Source organism: Cervus canadensis, chromosome 23 (genome assembly GCF_019320065.1).
Source record: "Cervus canadensis isolate Bull #8, Minnesota chromosome 23, ASM1932006v1, whole genome shotgun sequence".
In the NCBI taxonomy this organism is placed as follows: Eukaryota; Metazoa; Chordata; class Mammalia; order Artiodactyla; family Cervidae; genus Cervus; species Cervus canadensis.
Genome location: NC_057408.1, coordinates 7,871,497 through 7,886,403, shown reverse-complemented (window position 1 = coordinate 7,886,403; position 14,907 = coordinate 7,871,497). Strand labels below are relative to the sequence as shown.

Below are 14,907 nucleotides of genomic sequence, written 5' to 3'. Positions count from 1 at the left end.
ATGCCCTCCAGGTGGGTGACCCACAAACTGGAGGACAATAAGACCAAAGAAGTTCTCCCACTGCTGTGAAGGTTTGGAACCCCACATCAGGCTTCCCAATCTGGATACCTGATAAAGGGCCTGGGAGTCTTCAGGGAAAATGACCTTGAAGACCAGTGGGATTTGATTATAAGATTTCCACAGGACTGGGGGAAACAGAGACTCCAATCTTGGAGCATCCTCCCCCCAAAAAAGAAAAAAAAACAAAACAACTCCATCAGGCAGAAAGCCAAGGAGCTTTGAACAGAGAGGAAGAAGGGAGCCATTTCTTAGAAGCTCTAGGATTCTATTACTTTCCTTCCTCATTTATACACCAATTCATTACTAAAAATGGCACTCTCTCTGTAAATACTCCTGCATCTGTCCATATTTCCTCTTTTCTTCTCCATGTACACACACATATTTCTATTTGTAGTTAGAGCTTGGAAGAAGAGAGGGAATGTCTATTTTTGTCATTGGCATGTGAATATAGCCCTTCTGTCTCACAGGCAAAATCTGAGTCTATCAGTTTCACTTTATAGCAGATCTGAAGGAAGTGATTTTTCTTTTATAGGATGATTTTTTTTTTAATTTTACAGCTGACAGTAGAATCGCAGAAAACAAATGTTGCCATTATGATGTGTCAAAGTTAGTTTAGGGAACGCAGAAATCTTCATAATTTATATAAATGCATAAGGCAGCACTTAAAACTTTGCAGAAAAGTAATTTGTTATTCTCTTTTTTTTTTCTTATAAAGAACCAACCAAAAGTATTTGAAACATTTCCTATTTGGCCAATGTTGAATTAGTGAAGTTATACTCTTAACTAAAGAGTGTTTTTCTAATATGATTGAAGAAGACAGACTACCAGTTCTTCAGTTAATTTTTTGTGACTTCTGAACTTAGAGGTTATGGGTTTTGCTTCCACACATCCTTAGAGAAAGCCTCTTGTTTATGTATGAGTTAGGGAAGACTACCCTATCCAGGGCTAAGTGTCATATTCCTAGTAAGTGTAGAGCTGACCAGATATCAGCCCAGGAGACCCTTAGGAAAAGACAAGCTCCTCCTTTTCAAGAAATGAGTATTCTTCATGGTGGCAAACACTCTCAAGCACGTCGTTTTGCTTTTAACCTTACGTGAAACAATAACCTTTCAGGGAGGAGACCCTTAGGAAAAGACAAGCTCCTCCTTTTCAAGAAATGAGTATTCTTCATGGTGGCAAACACTCTCAAGCACGTTGTTTTGCTTTTAACCTTACGTGAAACAATAACCTTTCAGGGAATGAAAGTTAAGAAGAATACATAATCAATAAACAGAAAAAAACTAAGTGGATTTGTGAAGGGGAGATCACTAGTTGCATTAGGATGAAACAGCAAGAAAAATGTCATAGACCACCCTCCCCCAAGTATTTCAAGTACGTTCAACTTGGACCTTGTTGATTACCCCAAGTGCTTATTAACAAATCCAAAAACTAAATGGATATTACCTACTCATGGTCTTACATATCCAATAGTAAGTCAGCTTCAACTTACTAATAGTTGAGACCTTGTTGCATCTGAATGGGATTTCATCAACTCTGTGAAACACTGGTTATCTTAGTTATCTTGCATTGGTTTAAAGACCTAATAACTAATATATGAATAACTAATTCAGATAATATAACATGATTGTCCACTGGTTTCTGTGCTCTTCCCAGCTCAGGCTCTCCAAAATGGCAGGATAAAGTTATCATCTGGGGTTGGAGGCAAATCATGTCATGAACTTTATTCACTAAATGAGTAGTTGGTTGTACACAATAAAAAGTATCAGATCTTCTTTTGGTCAGGTTTCTATGCAAAAAAAAACTGACATAAACTTGTTTTCAAAGTCAGTGTAGTAGAACAATATCCTATTTTATGAAATCACTTTTTGCCCTATAATTGTTATGTTTTAGCATTGGCTCTATGGTGTTTAATCATTAGAATTTGTCTAGCAAATTTCTATTCTTAAACATTACAATCATAAAGGCAGAGTTGGGGATGAATGTGCATAAAATAATAAGAATGATTCCTGGTAGTGAGAAGATTTGGAAAAGCTGATCTACTGCAACCTCTTAACAGATAAAGAAAATAAAAATTTTAGAGGATTAAAATAATTGGTAATAACTAATAAAGAACACATACTAAGAAGTCTTATCCATCTGCTAAACCTTATTTCTAAGTCAGTCCCTTTTGTAATATCTCATATAGCCAAAGAAATGATGTTGATGGACAGGTAAGGATTCAAATCACATATCAATGAGTTACTAGAGAGGAAACAGGTGCGGGATACTCTGACTTCTAACAGACGTGTAAAGGAAATGCAGAAAGAGACTACTGTGGATAGCAGCACAAACCATGTGCAATTAACTACCAGTATGTAAATGAATGTTCAGATATCCAGAATCAAAGTCAAGTAAATTCTCATCAGAAAGATAATCTTAACATGAGAATCAAAATCTTTAAAGTTGGAATTTCTAGGATGCCACAGTAATCATGATAGTTACTAAGGGTTTGGCAATCCCAGGCATTGCACTTGGCCAATCAAATTGAAGCGTCATAACCACCCTATGAAATGTATGATGTTTCTACATTTACGAAGTTAAAAAATGTAGACTTAGATTAAGCAATTTGCTCTAACTGCACAGCCAGCAAGTGGAGAGACCAAGACTTGTACTTTCACGTCAGGCTCCCCGCTTGCTTTACAACTTTTATTATAAATACAGTTCAAAGCGGGAATTTTAAATATCCATTGATTAATCAGTAGTAATTCAATGTGAACCTAATCCATTGAAATATATACGATATCCCACAAGCTAACCCCTTCATATAATCTGGATTATATCTGGTATAATACTTAGGAAACACAAACTTCCCTTGGTTAAAAAATAATGTGGTCTTCTACTTTGCTCTTTTTAAAAATATTAATTTATTTTGATTGGAGGCTAATTACTCTATAATATTGTGGTGGTTTTTGCCCACTGACACGCATCAGCCATGGGTGTACCTGTGGCCCTGTCCCAAACCCCCCTCCCACACCCCTCCCCACCCCATCCCTCTGGGTTGGCCCAGTGCGCCGGCTTTGAGCACGCTGTTTCATGCATCAAACTTGGACTGCTGATCTATTTGACATATGGTAACATGCTGAAGCTGAAACTCCAGTACTTTGGCCACCTCATGCAAAGAGTTGACTCATTGGAAAAGACCCTGATGCTGGGACGGATTGGGGGCAGGAGGAGAAGGGGAAGACAAAGGATGAGATGGTTGGATGGCATCACCAACTCCATGCACATGGGTTTGAGTAAACTCCGGGACTTGGTGATGGACAGGGAGGCCTGGCGTACTGCGATTCACGGGGTCGCAAAGAGTCGGACATTACTGAGCGACTGAACTGAACTGAATATCCATGTTGCAATGCTATTCTCTCAAATCATCCCAACCTTGTCTTCTGTCAAGAGTCCAAAAGTCTGTTCTTTGTATCTGTCTCCTTTGCTGTCTCATGTATAGAGTATTTCTAAAGACCCTAATGTCTAAAGACATTACCATCTTTCTAAATTCTATATATATGTGTTAATATACTGTATCGGTATTTTTATTTCTGACTTACTTCACTCTGTATAAAAGGCTCTGGTTTCATCCACCTCATTAGAACTGATTCAAATGTGTCCTTTTTAACATCTGAGTAATACTCCATTGTGTATATGTACCACAACTTCCTTATCCATTCACCTGCCAATGGACATCTAGGTTGCTTCCATGTCCCAGCTATTGTAAACAGTGCTGTGATGAACATTGCTGTGATGAACAAGAAATTATTTCACCCTGTTTATAGCATGGCTTAGGGAATAGTTCTATTCAAAAGTAGCCTAAAAAAAGAGAGCAAACAATGGGAAAATCCTTCAACACAGGAAAAAACATTAAGTATGATCCAAAAATATCAGATAATACATTAATGTGATGTGTCCTTCACTTCTGTGTTTGTTTTCCTTGAGTGTGTGTTTCTGCCATGAAATTCATTGCTCAAAAACCTTTGAGCATTCCCAATCACCAATAAAGTGAATAGTATCAAGTCTAACTTCCTAGACATGGGATTCAAGGTTCTTCATAAGGTGGCTTCAGCTTCTAATTCCAGATTTATCATCTGCTCTTATCATTCTACAAATGGTTACCTCCTGATGATCTAGAACAGTAATCACCCCTATAAAGACCTTGCAAATTTTCCATCTAGAATTGATGTATTCCTTGTCTGTATTTTGATTTGAAACTAGAGAGGTTTACCTAAATTTACCATTGCTTGCATTATGTTAGTCATATGGCTACATGAATTAACTGTCTGGTTCGATAGTAAATTTCAAAACAAAGAACATGTCTTCTTTGATTTCCTCTACAGACCATTCTTTTGTAGAAATTATACAGCTAAATGGTAGCAAAATGTAATTAACTTTGAAATACAGGTAACCTTAAATCAAACTAAAAAATTTAATGCACCTATCACTTAATAATAAATTTTTCTTGATGAACAAATTCTGAAACTCTTTTCCCTTTTAAAACTCTTTTAAACGTGGTTTTCCTTCTAAATAATATGCCTTTTGGAATGGTTTGTATTAAAATTTAATCCAATAAAAATAAATATTATAGAGAAAAGTCATTCAAAGTATATTTCAGTCCAATTTATTCCATTAAAAGCCAATGTCTCTAATTACACAGGTATTTAGTTCAAGTCTATCCAGGACCTACAGTCATCTAATTATAGTTAAACGAATGAACAACAGACTGAATTACCAACTGATCAATTCAATTAGGTCATTAAGAAAACTGAAATCAGAGTTCCAGTGTATAGGCCAGTTATTGTACTCAACCTAGTGCCCAAAGCAGATTTATAATTCAGCAATTCAATCTACTGTTTGGCACTCAGACATGATGAAATCTGGATAAAATGAACTTGACAATCATAATGGCTGCTTCGATCTCTCCTATGTTCTCCATCACAGACAATGAGACATTATAAACCGTTTAAACTCTTCTTTAGTGTTGTTATAAATATTCCCCCCCCCCCAAAAAAAATTTCTTTAACAGAACTCACTGTGTTAAAAATGTACAATTCCTCTTAATTTTATTTTTGTCTTAAAACATTAATCGGCAGATTAAATGAGTTACTTTTTCTATCTTTAAATGAAAGAAATAATTACTCATTTAACATTGAAAATATACAATGTGATGGGAAAATTTTTTTTAAACTTTGTAATCCGATTTGAACTGCAGTGGCATCACTACCTTGCCCCTAATTTCAGGAAAAGTGCTGCTACCTAGCTTTAACTGAGAAGAATGCCATACCCTCCCTCTTAGGGTACATTCGGTAAGTCTCCAAGACCTGTCATTAAAATCCCCCCGTCCAGTTGCCCTTCTCAACCCCTTCTGATATCACTTTAGTAGCAGTTTCGATCAATTCTCTCCAGAATTAATGCTGCACATTCTACCACATCCTGCTTCCTGCGGTTTATCACCCTTGCTTCCAGCTTTTCTACCAACACCTCCTGTGCCTCAAGGCCCAGTTAAACTGAATAGAAAAGCTTTTCTCTTTTCTCTTGGTTTTGCTGATGTGGCTCTTTCCTCCTGGTGTAATCTTCTCTTTGCCTAGCTACTACTTTTTCTTCAAGACTGGCACACTGGTGTTTCTTTATTAATTCAACGGCACTCTATATTTCTTCTTCCAAAACACTGTCTACTTGCTTTGTCTGTTTCCCCTACTAGAGATACTTTTGGGGGGTATTATCTTTCAACTTTGTATCCCTAGCAACCTGTGTGATGGCAAGTACATACGATTCACTCAAAAGTTTATTGAACAAAGTATTTGTGTAGTGAATAAACTTCAACTGCTTGCTGAAACACAGTATTTCAAAACAATTCATTAATTCTTAAAATCTGAATTTTATGAATCTTAGTTACTTGGTGATATTAGATACCTGATACATAGAAGTGACAACCAGAAATGTATGCTAATAAATTTGAATAAGGATATCAAATTATATGCTTTTTAGAAATGGATAGCTCTACACACACGTCACAAAATGAAAATACTCTATGAACTGTGGTAAAAAAAACAAGTGTTGAACCAAGTTGCAAAACTTCAAATTAGCATTTATATTTCAAACTAAATCATAAATAGATATATTCATTCATCAACCTAATATTTAAATGACTGTGGAAAATTTATTTTTTAAAGAGTTGTAACAATACAGGTCACATTACTGCTTCTAAGTCATGTTACTAATATGATGGGCTTCTATTTTAACTGAGTTTATCTTACCCTATTAAATGTGTGTTTGTATAGAGAATGGGCAATATACCTATGCAATTATGACTTCCTCAAATTGGTACTTCTAGAAAGTAGAAATTGATTCAGAAAGCATTGGCATGATTTTAAAAATGAGAAAAATCACAATGGCAACTAAAAGAAGCTGAAATTGAGCATTCATCCATTTATTCATTCTCTCACTCAATTTTGTACTTATGATAGATTTGACCTCTAAGCCAACTTGCAATCTTGGGGATAAATGAGACAAACGTGGCCATTCAATAGATTCTTTATGGGGTCAATAGCATAGGAGACAGGCTTAATCAAGTATGCTAATAGCACAGGTCTGTTTGGTACATCAGCTCATAACTCCTTTGTGGAATTTTTATTTGAATTCATAAAACTTGCAGAAATATACTCATTAGATGCAATAATTTTAAAAAAATAGTAGTTTTTATCCAGGTAAGAAATACCCATACACCTCCAAAGTACACTTATGTATTCTTGACTTTAGCTGGATAACAATATGAAATTTGGTTTTAAATAAATCCCCATGGATTACAATGCAAATGTGTTTCACACGGTGAACAAATAAATGTAAATGGTGATTTGATGATTATGTTTCTATGTCTTTCAAAAGTTTCCCTTTCAGATTTAATATTTAATTAGTCCAACTTTATCCCTTAACACCACTAGAAAATAGACTTTTCGGTCATATTAAGATAATCAAACATATTCTTGCCAATTTTCCACGTGGCTTACCTGGGTTTCTCATCTGATTGACAAAGATACATTATTTAGGCTATGTGAATATAAATATTTAAAATTTTTGTGTATCTAATGGCTGCCTAAATAAATGCATGCACGTGCTGGGAATAAACACTACATTTGCATCTGTTGCTGCCCAGAGAATGGAAGAACACAGTGTCACTGATGGTTATTGACACAATTAAATCAGTATCCCTGTGACAGAGAGTCCACAAAAGAGTTAGAAGAGGTTTTAGAGACATCCTTACTAAAGTCTTGGAAACTTTCAATCGAATTACCAGTTGCATTTGGAATGACATATGGATGTTACCCTCTACTTAGCTGAGTGACTTGTAATAATTACACCCAGGATGTTGAGACAGAGCCAAAGTCAGCGCTTTGACAGCGAGTCTGTCACAATTACTTAAGTGTTGCTTTTTTTGTGAGTCTCACAAATGAGTCCAAGCAAATCCTAGAAGTAAAATTAAATGAGAAAGTAGATATTACTGGGCTGACCAAAAAGTTCGTTCGGGATGTTACCCAAAGGAACTTTTTGGCCAACCCAGTACACAGCCGTAAGAAGGTAGCAGTTATTGGACAAGATCTTAGAAAAATGTTCATTCCAATCATCGATTATTTAGGAGAGAAAAATGAGCCTGGAGTCTTAAGGATTTTGCAGGGAAGAGACATGGAGATAAGAGATGCAGAGAAACAGCTTTCTTTATCATGATATCAACCACACTTGACGGTAGCTACTTCTGTGTCCAGAACTCAAGAAATCCAGGCTCTGTGTCACTCTTAGTCATTTCTGGATCCCTAATACTTAGCTCAATGCTTCTCAGAAATGAGTGCCAACATGGACAAGCACAGGAATGTTCAGTATTGACTTGGGGAAGGCTCTTAACCTTGCTAAACCTCACCTCATCCTCTGAAATCAGGGATAGAGGTAACTACCTCTTAGACTATTATCAAAGGAAAATTTAAAAAAATAATAATAACAATGTTTAGCAATGGGTTTTGTACAAATAAGCACTTGTTAAGTATTAATGGGATGAGTGAGTGAATGAAGTCAATCATAACGAAAATACCCATTTCTCTGGAAAGTTCTACCACAAGACATAGAAAGATAAGAAAAGCTTTTGGCATATCCTCTTCTAATGGTTCAGTTAGAAAAGAAGGAAAACAATATAAAACTAAACCCAATAAACAATACAGAACTTAAAAACTACCACCAAATACATGTTCAAGGAAAAATTATTCAAACTACTCTAGAAAATATAATTCTGACGAGAATAAAGAACACTGCAATACCTGATAAGATTCTGACTTCTGCTTCATTTCCTGTTCTTGAGCTGGCTGGATTCCGGGCTAAGCATCGATAGATTCCAATGTCCCCCGGTTGAAGTCGACTGATCTGCAAGGCTCCGGAGGGCAAGACCACCACACGGGAGTCGCCAGGGGTGGGGGTCAGGTCTTGCTGGTTTTTCTGCCAGTGTATTGTTGGCATCGGCTCCCCAATGACTTCACACTTGAGTAGCACTGTGTCGCCCATGAAGGCAGTGACAGATTCTGTCTGGGAGAGGAACCTCAGGGGTCCTAGGAGAAACAGAAAGAATGAAGAATAAATCTTTCAGATGAGTCACAATCATCCCCACATAAGATAATCACACCTGCATTCTTGATAGAAAACCAAAGTAAAAGTACTTTGCTCACATGATGCGAAGAGTTGACTCACTGGAAAAGACCCCGATGCTGAGAAAGATTGAGGGCAGGAGAAAAAGGGGGCCACAAAGGATGAGATGGTTGGATGGCATCACCGACTCGATGGACATGAGTTTAAGAAAACTGGGAGTTGGTGATGGACAGGGAAGTGTGGTGTGCTGCAGTCCATGGGGTCGCAAAAAGTCGGACACGACTGACTGAACAACAAAAGCAGTTTCAAGAAAGATGGGCCGTATTAACCATCAATTGTAACAGAGAATAATCTTTCATAGATTGACTGCTTAAGATAAATGATCATCAGAATTTGTCAGTTATGCTGTGGCGGAATGAAAAAATGTTTAAGTAGGAATTAGACTATTTTTTAAATTCTAGCCTGTCTGGGCCACCTACTCTGTGTGAGTCTTCCAGTACCTTGTTTCGTTTCTTTGGGCTATACAATGGGATAACAGTGAATTCAGCTCATACAACTACTGTGATGTTCATTTGAAATGACATGTAAAAAGATACATAGATAATTAAGCAAAGGTAGGGAAAAAAGAAAAGACAAAAAATAAATAAAAACTGACCACTACTGAGCATAAAGCATGGTGAGAGAGAAGCCTCCTCCACCATATAAAAGGTAGAAGGTAGAAGATATTTGGAGCCTGCCATCTTGAACCTCCTTCTATGAACATTATTTGCGACTCTAATGCTTTGACCATAAAAAAGGTAGAAGATATTTGGAGCCTGCCATCTTGAACCTCCTTCTATGAACATTATTTGTGACTCTAATGCTTTGACCATGAAAGCATTTCTTTATGATTGCAAACATATTTGAATGAATTTTGTCACCACTGATGGATCTTGGCAATTTTCCTTTCTAGAGTGAATTTGAATTAACAATTTTAATTTCTTGATTTATCTTCTATTTCATCACAGTTATAGTCTACTTTTTTTTTTTAATTTTACTGGGGTTGGTTTCATTGTATGTGCATTTCACAATAAGATTTGATTCATTCATCAGTTTGGGTTTCATGTCAAGTTTTTCTGCTCATATTTATATTACTATAATTTTTATTTTATAGATTTATTTTAACTAGGCCAAAATTTCCTAGGTCTTGGTTTAAATTTTGTAAGGAAACTTTCTACCAATGTTTACTCAATAACAAATTCTAACGTGTTCAGTGTGAAATACTGTTAATTTTATTTGGGGGTTTATTAATTCTTACAGACCTAATTCTCCAGGTCATCTGATAAAAATCTTGCTGGGGTGAAAAGTGCGAAGGCAAAACAGCCTACGTTAAAACATCATAATTTAACACGGGAGACAATCAGGAATGCTGTGGAGAAGTCTCATATTCTAGGTTAAGGTAATATTTCATGTTCCTTTCAGAGATTATTCTTTTGAGCCACAAGATAGCTGAATTCATGAAAAAAGAAATCACATCAATATCATATTCAGAATAGATAAAGGTTGCCAAAGATGGTATGATGGTATGCCACTTTTTATAGTCACACTCTTAATCAGACCTACAGACCTGGAGATGTGACATTATGGTTTAGCAAGAACAATTCATTCTAGACCATACAGAAACAGTAACTTTGATGCACATGTTAATTTATCAATTGAAATTTATCCTACACATAGGTACTAAAATTACTCATCTGGAGTCTGGATCCATGGAGCTATGAATTTGTCTCAGCAGTGCAGATGTTTCTACAGTGAAAGTCAACCATATGCTTAATTTTCTCCTTATTTAGCTAGCTGGAACTAATCTGTAACTATGCTGGATCCAATACTGAATGAAGACCAAAAGAAATCAGTGAACTTGTGCCCGGCCTCATTGTTCAAAGTCCAGTTTCCAAGCTGTTTGTAGTGTAGAATCTTGAGCTCATTCAAAAGAAAGCACCTCAATCTACTACAGATTAGCTTCAATATGGATTTAAAGCATGTACTTGAACAGAGAATGGTTTATATATACTACATAAAGCAAATCTGCAATGAGAAGTGGCCAGATGTCGTGACGGTTACATGAGTCAAGATATTTTTAAAACATATTTCTGACTTGTTAATGTTCTTCTCGGTGTTCATCCCTAGCATTTTATTTTATAGTTAAGGAAACATAACTTGGGAATAATTTACCCACACCTATGAGTTATACATTTTATACAAAGTAGATAAGAATAAAACATTTGTGATCAGTTGACAGAACATCTGGATACTTTTATCTACTCATATATATGATCCTGTACAAATTAACGCACAGTGGATAAAATTCTAAACACGTATTTTACATCTGAATGCCTGTGGTATTTCAAAAATTCACTTGCAGAGTTCTAGACTTAGAATAAAACATAAATTGAAAGAGCAATTCCAATTGTACTCAACAGACGATTCCTTTATATAAACTTCATCTAGCCCGAAGAATCATAGATGAGGCATGAGACTGTATATGAATATAATTAGGCTTAATGGAATTGGCTACTACTGCGCATGCTTATTCACTATGAATTCTATGGTGATTTCGGATCTTAATAAACAGGAGGTTGGGGATCAACTCTAACTTAAAATTTAATGAAACAATGTTTGAAAACTTCAAATAGTGGATTATTTGACATAGTGAGAAATTATAAACATGATTTGTAGCTTTTCCTTTTTGTCTCTACAAAGGAAACCCCACATATCAAAAAGCAATTCTAAGTTTACGAGGTTCTATATGGCTTGAATTAGTGCTCCCGATATTGTGCTACCTTTGCGCACTCACATCTCATGGCAGTGTAACAAACCAGAAACAATATTAAAAGAAGAAGTTATAGCCTATCAACTTAGTACTATATTTTCAAGGCATAAGTACAAGCACCTAGTTATAAACATTAAACTCACTGCAATTTATAAGGATGAAATACAGTATTTTCATAAGTCATTTAATGCTCTAATTCAATATAAAGACACAGGTATAATTTTAATTATATCTTTATGAAAAAGTTACCTGCGCAAGAGCCTTTTCATGGAAAAAGCATGGTTCAACTCATTGGATCACATTTGACTAACTGTAATCCTAATGGGGGGCTTCCCTGGTGGCTCAGTAGTAAAGAATCTGCCTGCCAATGTAAGAGATGCAGGTTTGATCCCTGGGTTAGAAAGATCCCTTGGAGAAGGAAATGGCAACCCACTCCAGCATTCTTGTCTGGAGAATCCCTTGGACAGAGAAGCCTGGCAGGCTACAGTCCATGGGGTTGCAAAGAGCAGGACATTTCTTGGCAACTAAACAACAACAATCATAGCAAGAATGGTATTTCCTATCACTACCCTTTTCTCACCTAAATCCATCCTAAATATAGTCAAAAGATTAGTGCTTCTAAATCACCATAAGTTTTGGTTTCACTCAAGAAACTCTAAAATTCCACTTTCTAGTATTGTCTTAGACAAATATCCGGTTACCCAAGAATCCACACAGTGTTCCTTCCAGGCTCATCTTCTGCAACGCCTACAAAAGAATACTCAGATCTATTGACCAGGCCTAGACTTGGCTCCTTGTTGATGGTATTTCTCATGATATTTCCTCTAAAGAGGTATACCTTCTCCCCTAACATCTGCCTACCAAAACTGTAGTCCTTCTTAGAGTATAAGTCAAAAAATCCTCTCTTCCTTAATCTTACTTACTGGAAAACATCTTTCAATCCTTTGAATTTTTGAAGGATGTATAGATAGTATGACAGCTGATGGTATAAATAAAAGGATGATCAGTATTTACATGTTTGTATATGTGTTTTTCAGTCCACAGAGTATAGCAAATATCTACTGAAAGAAATATAGATATTTACTGAGGTTCTGTGTCTATGTAGACTATTGCAAGCCTGTAAATTTTGATAATTGCATTTGAGTGCTGCTTTATCACTTTCTAACCTACTCTGTGGTAGTTTGGGATGGCAAATAATATACCTGGGTGCCAGATTACCTTGGGTCACTTCTGTGGTTCATCATTTAGCCAGATCTTGGCTTATTCAAAAAACCCCCCAAAACAGGACATTTCAAAGGTTACCATAAAACCATAAATAGCAACTGATCATCTCTAACCATTAGAGGATGCCTTTTTAACTTGGCATCAACCAACTGGGCTGAATTCTGGGACAGGGTTTCTGGTAATTTTAAAAACCAAGTGGAGCCTCCCTCTTCTCTCTCGGAATGTCCCACTTTTGGCCAAGAATAGACAGCATTTTTTTTTTTTTAATTGTTGCTCCTTTCCTCCATTTGACATCAGTCTGTAAAAGGAGAAACAATACCAATACAATACCAAAATGACAAATCCAAAGAACAGAAAACCCTAAATAAACCCTCAATATTGGCCTCAGGGTCTACATATCACAAGAACCATCAACTCAACCTTCATGCAGTGTGACTCACTGGAGAACTATTCATTAGATCCAGATCAATGACACAAGAAACCTAAGTTTTATCATTGATCCTATCCTAAGTTCCTTTATAAATTACCTCCTTTAATTCTCACAACAGCTCTTTGAGTAACTGTTGCTACCTTACAGATGGAACTTGGAAGCAAACTCATTCAAATGTTTACATTATGTACAATTGTTTAAAAAAAGTTTTGTCCTGAATGATACTCTTTAAAATATCCTATTTTCCCAAGCTAAGTGAAAATGTCCCCCAAAGAGTTTCTTTTATATAACAGTACCTCCTGGCTCTTCAACCCCCAGGTATCAGCATAATACTTGTAAACTCCTTTTAGTAAGTACACTCTGCCCCAGATAGAATTCTTACAAACTTCAGTCTGAAGAATTTTGCAATTAAATATAGCACATGAACCTATGGTTGGTGTTTCTATGGAAGCCTTTCACTGTTAGCCTTGGGGGAAGGCTGTTGGCAAGAATGAATTGTAGTCAAGGTTCCTATCTTCTTGGTTAGCCTGGCCCAGGATTCTAAGACACCATTATATCTAAGAATACCTGGGCTTGTCAGAGAAGTCTCATCACAGCTAACTGACAGGTTTACACATTCTCTGCACCTCTGTATATTAAAGATCAGCACCTATGACTAGGAGGACAGACCTGCAGATGTGACGTTACGGTTTAGCAAGAACAATTCATTCTAGATCAGACAGAAACATTAACTTTGATGCATATGTTAATTTATCAACTGAAATTTATCCTACACATAGGTACTAAAATTACTCATTGGGAGTCTGGATCCATCTGCAGTGCAGGAACCATAATAAATAAGGAAAGAACATACTGGTTTTACATGTGGACAAGTCAGGCACATATATGTGGTGACTCCATTTTATTCCTTGTGAGATGAAGGATGATAAACACAGACACTAATAACTCAAATTTTATAAAATAGTAAAAGTGCCTGGACTTCAACTTTAGGAATGTTGTTGATGTCAACTCTCCTAATTACAGTTGTATAGGAAGCATTAAATGTCAGCAAGAGATATATAGCCATTATGAGTGTAACAAGGGGAAATGGGTGTTCCCTGTTAATTTCAGTTTCTGTGAAGGATCCTTCCTAATTCTCTAACACTAATTTTAACACTAAAAGGATTCATTAAGTATCTATTTATATAGGTTACTTTGTTAAATGTTGCTCAGGCCTGATAAACAGCCAGAACTACAATTATTTTCTAGAACATTAACTAACTATACTAAGACTTAATTACCTGGTATTTAATAGTGCCAACACAGTACCAGAATTCTCACGTCCCCAGAGGCGCCTTCCCCAAATCTAGATAGAATTATTCCTATATGTCTCCTTTGCAACATTTACTTCAGTTATAACTTATTAACTGTGGAATTAATTTAATAGCCATCTTCCCAGCTAATCTGTAAATTCCAGATAAGTAGAGTTGGTTCTATTTTATTCTGTACTCTGAACACTTAGCCCAGTGCATGGCATATCATCATCCATCAGTATATGTTGAATGAAAAGATATGTATGATTGATTAGGCAAATATCCCAGACTCTTATACATTGGGAAATCTGGGAAGAACAACATAAAGAGAGGGAGAAAACGATTTCTTCACGGAAAGTGAAAAAGGGTTGAAACTATTAACATACAAAGTCAACCCATAGAGATTTTCATTTGAAAAGACTGGAGGGGAGGGCAAGTGTCTA

At 36.2% G+C, this 14,907-nt stretch overlaps 1 protein-coding gene across 6 annotated transcripts in view; it reads right to left on the bottom strand.

Annotated features, from left to right (window-relative positions):
* The window catches only part of DCC (DCC netrin 1 receptor), a 1,219,152-nt gene that overhangs the window by 655,208 nt on the left and 549,037 nt on the right, over window positions 1-14,907 (bottom strand). For all 6 annotated transcript variants that reach the window (XM_043444495.1, XM_043444496.1, XM_043444497.1 and 3 more), the window contains one exon: window positions 8,388-8,672. In XM_043444495.1, the coding sequence (XP_043300430.1) occupies window positions 8,388-8,672 (285 nt within the window). The remainder of the gene's footprint in view (window positions 1-8,387; window positions 8,673-14,907) is intronic.